The sequence below is a fragment of the Lacerta agilis genome, chromosome 13, assembly GCF_009819535.1.
Source record: "Lacerta agilis isolate rLacAgi1 chromosome 13, rLacAgi1.pri, whole genome shotgun sequence".
NCBI classification, from domain to species: Eukaryota; Metazoa; Chordata; class Lepidosauria; order Squamata; family Lacertidae; genus Lacerta; species Lacerta agilis.
The window spans coordinates 22,870,019-22,879,942 of record NC_046324.1 but is presented as its reverse complement, the minus strand read 5'-3'; the positions used below and the strand labels follow the sequence as shown (position 1 = coordinate 22,879,942).

The window sequence follows — 9,924 nt, the reverse complement described above, 5'->3', positions numbered from 1 at the left end:
GGTGGCTTGGTGTGATTTGTTCTCTATAGCACAAAAAACCCCAAGGAGGATTTTGGGTCACCTAAGCAAAGGACTTTGAGAGGAAGCAAGTTCTTGATGCCCATTTCTTGGACACCACAGTAGCCTTGGTTGTACCAAAAAAAGAAGTGGCACTTTGGGCCACTGAAATACTGGCCTTGTTTTACCCCTCTGAAAGCACCAGAGGAGGATAGGAGGAGAGAGGAATTTGCAAATAGACAGCAATCCTTGAAGAAAAACAAAGATCCAAGCTGTAGCGAAGGCCTTCTACAAAGGTAATGCTGGATCCACATCAAAAAGCACAGCATCATCCCACAATGCCTTCCCTATTGGAATTCTGTTCTTTCCGTTAAAAGGGACTACCATCCCCTTAGGGTTCTCCCATTGCTGGATACCGAGAAGGTGGGAAGAAGCACATTCTTAGAGACTGGGTCTCCTGTACACCGTCCCTCTGAGGCCAAAGGAGGCAAAGGCCTAATGCTCATCCTTTTTCCCTCCCACCTGTGCAAAGGCAGCTGCCAGCAGCTGCACACAAACAAGATCACAGAAACTGGGCGTGCACCCACAGCTGTTTGCACGTGCAATGGCAAGTCTCACATGTGTGAGGGTGTGAGCACACGAGAGCCAGTTTGCCAAGAGCGTTCGGCACACCCCAGGAAAAGCAGGTGCATTGAACTAGAAGCCAGCTGTGGACGAGAGAACACGACTCTTCTGCTGCCTGACTAAGCTCTGCTCACACATAACTCTTTGAACGGATCTTTCTTTCTTTCTTTCTTTCTTTCTTTCTTTCTTTCTTTCTTTCTTTCTTTCTCTTTCACCTCTGTTCAGTCATGATCCTGCAGTTCATTTCTGGAACTGGCAACTTGCCACTGCCTGTCTAAAAAAGAAGAAGCCTACTTTGACTTTTACACAAACGCCAATGTCACAATCACCACAACCATTTGTAGTACAACAAACATGGAGGGATCGGGGAGGGGGGGGGAGAGTGAGAAGCCTCCAATTATCCTTTCCAATCAGAGGAGGGAGGGAAGAAGAGCAGGGGCCAACCACAAGTTCAGAACTCTTTAACATAAAACATCACTTGGAAAGAAGGTTCAAACCTATTCGATCAATTGCTTTTTCTGGGGATTTCCCCCCCCCCAACACGGAGAAAAAGCAGTCACTAAAACTGTTCGCTCTCAGCTGGCTCAGCCTCTTAGTTACCCAGTACAACTGTTCTCTTGTTTTCCCCGACTCAGGAGGTCTGCCACAGATGACAGCCTATAGGAAAACAGCTGTCCACTGGCTCAAGCATGCCAACACCCCCAGAAAAAGGAGAAGTGTGGGAGGCTCCAAGGGGGCCGTATTGCCTGTCTCCAAGTCTCGTGTCCGTTCGTAGAGGTGCAATTTGTCTTTGTTGGAGTGCAGCATTTTGACGTCTTCAAAGGCATAGTAAGCAGCAAGAGTAAAGTTGACGTCGCCCGTCGTCAAGAGGTCGAAGACACAGGACTGGAAGTATAAGTCCTCCACCGGAAGCTTCTCCCGGCACTTTGCTGTGGCTGTCTCATAGGTGAAATGCTCTGGCGGAGACGGAGAGCTGGCACCTTTCTGGCGAGCCCGGTTCTCTGTGGTCTGCGCGGTCGAACGGAAGGCCTGGAAGTCTATCTGCTGGTTGAGCGGGCAACCCCAGAGACAGAGGTAGAGGCCCTGGTTGTCTCCGTCTTCAACCGCTTTCACCACCTCTTCGGGCATCCTCACAGCAAAGGTGAGGTAGCGGCCGACTTGCCTCACCACAATGGTGGTGCCAATGTACTTGGCCTGGATCTCGATGTGTTGGCCGGACACCTTCTCGGTGATCTTCAGGCTGTTGGCGCCATGCTTGTCGCCACCGTTCTTGGAGCCATCGGCAAAGGCTGCTGGGAGTTCATCCGTTTCGGCCTGGTAGACTTTCTGCTCTACGCATTCTTGGAAGCTCTTGAAAATTATGGTGAGCTAAATAGGGAAGAAAGGTAGAGGGTTGGGGAGAGAGATGGTATGAAAAGGGAGAGTTACTGAGATTGGTAAAAGTTCATTGATCCAACCATAGCCACTCATACACCTGTGATGCCTCGCCTTCTCCCTTCAGTGGACGGGTGGCTAACTTGCCTCCCAGTCCCAGCCAGCATGGCCAATGGCTGGGGATGACAGGACTTGTAGTCCCAGAACTTCCTGGGGAAAGGAGATTGATTGTTAATCCACTCTAGGAACTGTAGCTTGGTGGGGGAGGGGAGAGAACAGCTCTCAGCAGCCTTAACAAGCCACAGCTCCCAGAATCCCTTGCAGGGATGAAGTGATACCCTAGTGCTTTAAATACATGGTGTGACCAGCGTTAGAAAGTCAGATACATAAGCTAATTGCCAAATGGCACCTTAAATCTAGGTTGAAGTGGCACAATGGAATGCCTAAGCACCATTCCCCCCCCCCCGCGCCCGTGGATTTTTTTAAAAAATTACTATTATTATTCATTTCATTTCTAAACTGCTTTATGTTTTAAAGAAAAAAAATCTCCAAGTGGTTTACAATATATTAAAACATTGAATACAACAATCCAGAATAAATCAAATTCAAGGGAAATATTTGGGATCCTTCTCTAAGTGGCATTTTGCTTTCCCCGTATTTTTTTACCTACTTAATTTATATAGCTGCCGCATAGCAGAAGTACTCTAGGAAGCCAGTGTGGTGTAGTGGTTAGAGTGTCTGACTAGGACCCTGGGAGATCAGGGTTCAAATCCCCACTCAGTAAGGAAGCTCACTGGGTGACCTTGGGTCAGTCACAGCCTCTTAACCTACCTCATAGGGCTGTTGTAGGGATTAACTGGGGAGGGGGTAAACCATCTACTCCATGTAGAAAAAGGTGGGATATCAATGCAAGAAATAAGCTCTTCTGCTTAAAAGAGCTGGAGAGGCCAACCAGACGGAGATGACAGCTGGCAACCTGGCATCCAGAGACCTCCATGAGGTCGCAATTGGACCCATGCCAGTTGCAAAAAGCACCTGACACCTGGGGAAATTTCAAACACATAGTGAACGTGGACCTAGAGATGTGCCCACTTTATTCAGCTACGTGAGGCACAGAAGTGGGAATTCTCAGCAAAGCCGCCATGAGGCATCGTCATATTGAAATAACAGGCCATGCCTTTACCTTGCTAGTAGCTGTTGCTGTGGAACCGGGTAAGACAGGTGTGTTGGTGACCTGCACATTCAGGTAGTTGTTGTTTATGAGCGGCCATGCCCCTTGGACTATGCAAGTCTGGAAACTGTCAGAGAAAGTCCTCAGGTGGGGGTCTCCAAACAGCCCACAGTGCGTATAGTTGGGAGGAGGGGAGTGTTTGTGGAAGCTCTTCTCATAATGGCAGATTTCCGGGCTGTCTGAGCGCTCCTGGCTGTCGCCTCGGGGCAGAGGGCGGACCCGCGGTTGGGAAGTGGGGCCGTCTTTGGAGCAGTTGTGCTGGGCCATCAAGTCGTCGATGCCGTGGACGGCGGAGTGGTAAGCCAGGTCTCCTCGGCAGGTGCGGGCCGTGCGGTGAGTGCAGTGAGCATAGGCCCGGAGGGCCGTGCAGAACTCGGGGGTGTCCTCCGCCCCCACGTGGTGGGGCCCCGACGTGGCCGCCAGGAACTCAGAATTGCACTTCATGATTTTGCACTGAGACGTCACTGTTGGGGGGAAAGGAAACAAAGCAGACATCTTTAAAACACGGAGAGATTTTGAGAAGTATTATGTGGGGGGGGGGGAGGAAGAGAGGGAAGAAACTGTTCAAATCCGGTAGGGGGAGATGTTTTCCTAAAGGTTTTATGTAGTTTTGAAGTTCTGGGGGAAACAGCTTGATGTGTTGTTTCACATACACGTCTCCATATAAGGCTAAATTTCCAAAGCCAGGTGTCATACATAAACTTTCGATAAGACGTGTGTGTATTTGAGAGAGAAGGGGGGAAAAAACAAATGCAAAAGCCATACTTTCCCCCAACCTCCCAGACTGTCACTATTTTGCAGGACAGATTCAAACGCAGACTAGAACTTTAGGTTTGTGCTTTTAAAAGTGAATTGAAGCATTCGTGTCAACTAGGGGAAGGCTCCGAAAAGTGTGGAATGAGAAAAGGCAACAGGACAACGCATTGGAAAAGTGCGGGGTGACCCTTGCTTTGATGCAAAGTTGTCTAACCTCTCCACAAGCAGATCAGGATGTGTGCTCACTGAACAGCCAGTGTCATCTAACCTCCCTACGAACCAGGATGAAGACTCAATAAGCAGGTCATCTTAGAAGCACCCCCTTCAGCTGCAGAAGGGAATAGCGGCATCTTCTCCTGTGACTGACAGCCAGCATGAAGTTGCCTGATTGGCCAAGCCTGGTATAAATTCCAGGAGTGAGCCCTGTGTGCTCTTTCCTCCTCAAGAGAACCTTCTCCCTGGAGCATCAGGAGCTGTCTAACATACTGAATCAGGTCATTGGTCCAGCTAGTTAAGTTCTGTGGCTCCACTGATCAGCAGTGGCTCTCTAGAATATTGGATGGGTCTGTATCATCAAACCCGCCCCCGCCCCCCAATTAATGCACCTGATCTGAGAGCCGGAAGCAGCCCCTCCTAACTCATCTCCTCCCTCCTGCTTGAAGGAGATAAAGACTTTTACTGAGAGCTGAGCATCGCTGGGCCACTCAAGCTCTGTTGCAGCTGGTTGGCCACCCTAATTGGTTCATAAAGGGCCGCCTTCACCACCTCTGCTCAGTGCCAATGCCTTCAGATTGCAAAACACCAGCATGACTCAACCCCTTTGGCCTGCTGGTGCAGAGGAGCCAAGATCCCTCAGTTTGCTCTGTGTGTGTGTTGTATGTGTGCAGAGGGAGGGAGACATGTGGAACGAGTAGCACAAAACAGCAGAGGAGAAATCTATTACAGCAACTATGCTGACTTCCCACAATACCACAAGGGAAATCCAGGCTGGATAGTGGTGTGAGAGGTGGCGATATTTATCTTAGCCGAGAGCCTGAGGTGCAAATCCAGAATTCTCTGCTCTGAAATCCCCAGCTGGGCAGGATTGTAGGTGTACAAAGCACACAGCTCACATTATCTCAATCATCCTTGCAGCAGAATTTAAGGACCTGTATAGGACATACATAGTATAAGAGGGGAGGTCCCTGCCCCAACCAGCTTACAGTCCAAGGATTGTTGTAAGGATTACTGTAGGAGTGAGGAACCTCAGCCTTGTGACATAACTACCTCCTCCCAGGCCGACCCTTGGGAGTCTCCACAACTGACATCTCCACCATCTAGCGGTGAGTGCCTGGGATTCATGAATACCACACCCTGTAGAATTCTATCAGTTGTATTTTATCTGCGCAATCAGAATGAATTTCAGGAACCCAAATACTTTTTCTGAGCAGGATCAGTGAACAATGTTATAGGGAATTGTTGTCACATGTCTTCACTTACCCACCTGCCCTGCTCACAGTTGTGAAAAATTATTACATTTTATGAATGGCCCATGTCACCATTAAGAAAGAGGTAGGAATAGGCCTATATAGATGTGGACTGTCCCTGGATCAAGTGACTTTTCTTCTTTTACGTTCTCAACGTTCTTAACCTAGCTCAATGCTGTCATCTGAACAGAATCAATCATAGTCAGTCCATCGTTTGAAAAACAAGACTTTCAGGCAGCCTTGCCCCAAAATGGCAACTAGACATTCAGTTTGGGCGACTGTAACCTTGGTTGAAGGAGCTATTTGGCGCCAGGCTTAAATATCTGAGTTTCTAACACTGGCCACTGCAGCTGCCCCCAATTGCTCTGAGTCAAGAACCCTGCTGGATCAGGCCAATGGCCTATCTAGTGTAGCATCCTGTTCTCACTGTGGCCAACCAGATGCCTATGGGAACCACACACGCAGGACCAGAGCACTCTCCCTGCCTGTGGCTTCCAGCAACTGGTATTCAGAAGCATTTACTGTCTCTGGCTGTGGAGGCAGATCCTAGCCATCATGGCTAGTGAATCGGTGCAGCCTAGATTGTGGGGATCCTGTCTTTCTTGTCTTCCCACTGCTCCCCCCCCCCCCCAGTCCTCATTCTGGAATCTGGACAGAGGCAATGCCTGCTTGTCATAACTCCATCTCCTCCCCACCCACCCTCAGGGCAACATGCTCCGTACAGCCAGCAGCTTTGGCGCAGCTCTGGACAAACGGATTTGATCCGAAGCCAAGAAAACCCTGTTTGTTCAATTTCACATAATCCATTTTCCATCGACTCACAATACATCTGCGTTTCGGCCGCGGATGACTTAGCACAGGAGCAGGCCTCGCTGGCTCAAAGTGCTCAGAGAGAAGGAAAAACTGAACCACGGGACCTGGGGGGTGCAGTGGGGGGCGGCGGCGGGGGAGCGAAATGAGAGGCTGCCCAGTGCCACAGTCTGCGCAAAAGCAAATCCAGTAATATCTGGCTGTGTGTAGGATTTGAGTCCACATGGGCACAGAGAATAAATAAATGCAGGACGTTGCTGCAGGCTTTAATCCCAGGATGTTTGTGTTTGCTTTTCAAATGGCCACGTAACCATTACATGCATCAAAGATAGGCTTCCCCAATCTGGTGCCCCACAGAGAGTTTCATATAATTGTAAAGTTGGAGAGGACCATAAGGATCATCTACTACTCCAGCCCTCTGCAATGCAAGAATCTTTCACCCGTGGGGCTTGAACCCATGACCCTGACATTTAAGGGTCTTATGCTCTGCCGAGGGAACTATGCTGCCTGACGCTTGGGGGAGTCGTAGTTCAAAACATCTGGTGTGCAGCAGGTTGGGGAAGGCAGCTCTATGCTTTAGCATGGTAGTCTGCAAATTTCTCTTGCATTTCATTTCCCTCTGCTTGCCCTGCGCAAGATAAACCCATGTGCTAATCTGCCAGTGAAGTGAACTTTTGTCTATGACAGTATCTGCCATAATGCATTAGTTAGTCCAAAATACATACATCATCTCCAAGACTGGCACATATTTTTTCCAAGTTTGGGGGTGTGAATACCAGTTGCTGAGAATCACAAGTGGGGAGAGGGGCTGTTGCACCCAGGTCATCCCAGAAGCTATGAGAACAGGATGCAAGGCATACAAAAGGCAGATAATATCAGGCCTTCCACACCATACATTTAAAGCACTACCATTTTTAAGCAGCCGTGGCTTCCCCTAAAGAATTCATAGAATTGGAAGGGAGCCCAAGAGTCATCTAGTCCAACCCCCTGCAATGCAGGAACCTTTTTCCCAAGATGGGGCTCAAACTCACATCCCTGCGGTTAAGAGCCTCATGCTCTACCGACTGAGCTGTTCCAACTGCTGTGTATTATGAGAGAGGGAGACGACATCTTCTCTATGCACTTTACAGGTAGGTAGCCGTGTTGGTCTGCCATAGCCAAAACAAAATAAAAAATAAAAAAAATCCTTCCAGTAGCACCTTAGAGACCAACTAAGTTTGCTCTTGGTATGAGCTTTCGTGTGCATGCAAACTTCTTCAGATACACTTTAGCCACTGTTGCCCGGAGCCTCCCTTGTCCAGCCCTCCTGCCCTGGTGGAGGCGTGATTGATGCCTGCTTTCAACAGTGCTCCTCCATAGGCATGGCAGGGCTGAAAGGGACCCACAGGAGGGAGGCCGGGTCCTGCCAATGACCAGAACAAGAATGAAAGGGGTTTGTGGGCCGGCCCTGACAGGCCATTAAGCTTCTGAGCCTTTGAACTGCTAATCATTGAGCTGAAGACCTTTGCCAAAGAATAGGGCGATTATCACAGGCTTGTTTGCATGACAAAAAAAATCAAGGAGCAGGGGGAAAGGGTCCCATAAAACTGATTTGAATGGGGGAAAGGGACTGGGGGAAGGGTGGGAAGACCCCCAGAGACCCTAGCTAAGGGCTTGGCTGAAGGAAGAGAGACAATGAAATCTGCGAAATCTTTTGGGTGAAAAAGGAACGGAGGACTCCAATTACAGGCCAATAAATTTACCACCACGCGCAAAGGAATCGGGTCGGATTACAAGAGCAGAGGGAGAGGCGTGAAAGGAGAGGAGGGGGTGAAAACAGAGCCAACATTCCTTACATGGCCATTTTTATTGTGTAATGGAGCAGAGGTTGCAGGGTGCAGAGAGGAAAGAATATTTTTCAGAGGCAGGGGAGGGGGGGCACCTGGAAGATTTTGCGGCTGGGATTCCACGATGTTCTTCACATTTGCAGCCTTCCCGCTGGGCTGGTTTTCCGAGCCTGAGTGGCACATTCCCATGTGGACAACTGAGCATCATGGACCAGAAGCAAAAGTGGGCAGAGGGCTAGTAAGGAATATGGTCTGAGGAGAGTCCCAAGGCCTGGATACAGAGAGGCCTAGGCCTGCAGTGCCTCACCAGAGCTCTGAGGAGCTGAATATCCCTCCTCCAGGGGCTCAATTCTCCACTTTAACCCAAGTTAGATTTTTAAAAATTTCCTTTAAAAACTAAAGAGATGTTCCAGAAGGATGTGCTCTACGGGGAGCTGGCTTTGGGGACCAGGCCCGTTAACAGACCCACAGTCTGCAAATGTGACAGAAAGGTTGGCAACATCAACCTCGCCCTGTGGTTGCAGACGAGAGAGACGGTCAAGTTGTGCATCCATAGCAGTGACCAGAGAAGGGATGACGGTTGGGTGGACCGCAGAGAGAAAAAAAATGCTGTGGTGCATCTGTAGCAGCACAACCGGACGCCTTCGTCTGCCCCTGCTGCAACAAAACATGCCTCTCCTGCATCGGTCTCCACAGCTACAGAAGGCGCTGTAAACTTCGAACAGTCTGGCTTTACCCCCCAAAGGCCCAGACCCCTCAAATACTTTATTGTGGGGGGAGAAGCCCCCACGGCCCCTAGGAGTTGGCTCCTAAGGCCCAGAACATGGTTCCTCTAGAACACAGCATCTCATTTCCAACTTAGGCTAGGATGATGCATCTGGGAAGACCAGGAGGAAAATAGGACTCCCTTCAACTTTATCCCAAGAATCTTGGCTTGCAGAGGTACCGGTACTGTCTCTGGAGCTGGAGGATTGTCTTTAAGCCAATGAACAGACTTTTCTGCCATAAGATAGAGACCCTCAGCAGTGAATCCAGTCAGTGCATGCACATTCTTTGCCTCAAAGAATTCTGGGCACTGCAGTTTATAAAGGGTTGCTGAGACTTGTAACTCCGCGAGGGGTAAACTGCAGTGTCTGGAATTCTTTAAGGTGGTAGGGAATGTGCTTTAAAGGGTGAACAAATCCTGAACCTACACAGGAAGTTGCTTTACGCTGAATCAGGGCATTGGTCCATCATGGTAAGCCTAGGAGAGACTTCTTAGCAAACCCCTGGAAAGCTACTGCTGGCCAGTGCAGTCAATACTGAGTGAGTTAGACCAATGGCCTGGCTCAGTGTAAGGCAGTTTGCTATGTTCCAGTGCCAGAGCATTTGCACTGCATGCAGAAGTTTATCCCTAGCATCTCTGTCTAGGGCTGGGAATGTCCCTTGCCTGAAACCCTAAAGAGCTGCTGCCAGTCAGTGTAGACAACACTGAGCTAGATGGACCACTGGCCCAACTCGGTGTAAGGCAGCTTCCTATGTTCCTGGTCTTTGATTGAGGAGGCCTGGCTTTTCCTCACTCTGTTTTTGGACTACAATTCCTATCATCCCTGACCACTGGTCCTGCTTGCTAGGGATGATGGGAGTTGCAGTCCAAAGTTTGAAGCTGCAGTCCAAAGTCTGGAGATCCAAGTTTGAGAAACCCTGGCATAAACAGAGAGCCAACAATCAAAGCCAGGCACCCTCATAGGCAAGGAGGAATACCCCTCCCCCCCCAAAAAAAACTGCAAACGGTAAACTTCAAAGCCTTTGGGAAAAGAGTGTTTATAGGAAGTGAAATCATAAACCTGGGCTTGAAAAG

General features: G+C 49.4%; 1 protein-coding gene across 2 annotated transcripts in view; it reads right to left on the bottom strand.

The window, feature by feature from the left end:
- Positions 1-1,247: 1,247 nt before the first annotated feature.
- The window catches only part of LOC117056530 (repulsive guidance molecule A-like), a 30,483-nt gene continuing 21,806 nt past the window's right edge, over positions 1,248-9,924 (bottom strand). For both annotated transcript variants that reach the window (XM_033166987.1, XM_033166986.1), the window contains 2 exons: positions 3,179-3,690; positions 1,248-1,989 (listed from right to left, as the gene is read on the bottom strand). In XM_033166987.1, the coding sequence (XP_033022878.1) occupies positions 1,279-1,989; positions 3,179-3,670 (1,203 nt within the window). In that variant the 5' untranslated portion in view covers positions 3,671-3,690 and the 3' untranslated portion in view covers positions 1,248-1,278. The remainder of the gene's footprint in view (positions 1,990-3,178; positions 3,691-9,924) is intronic.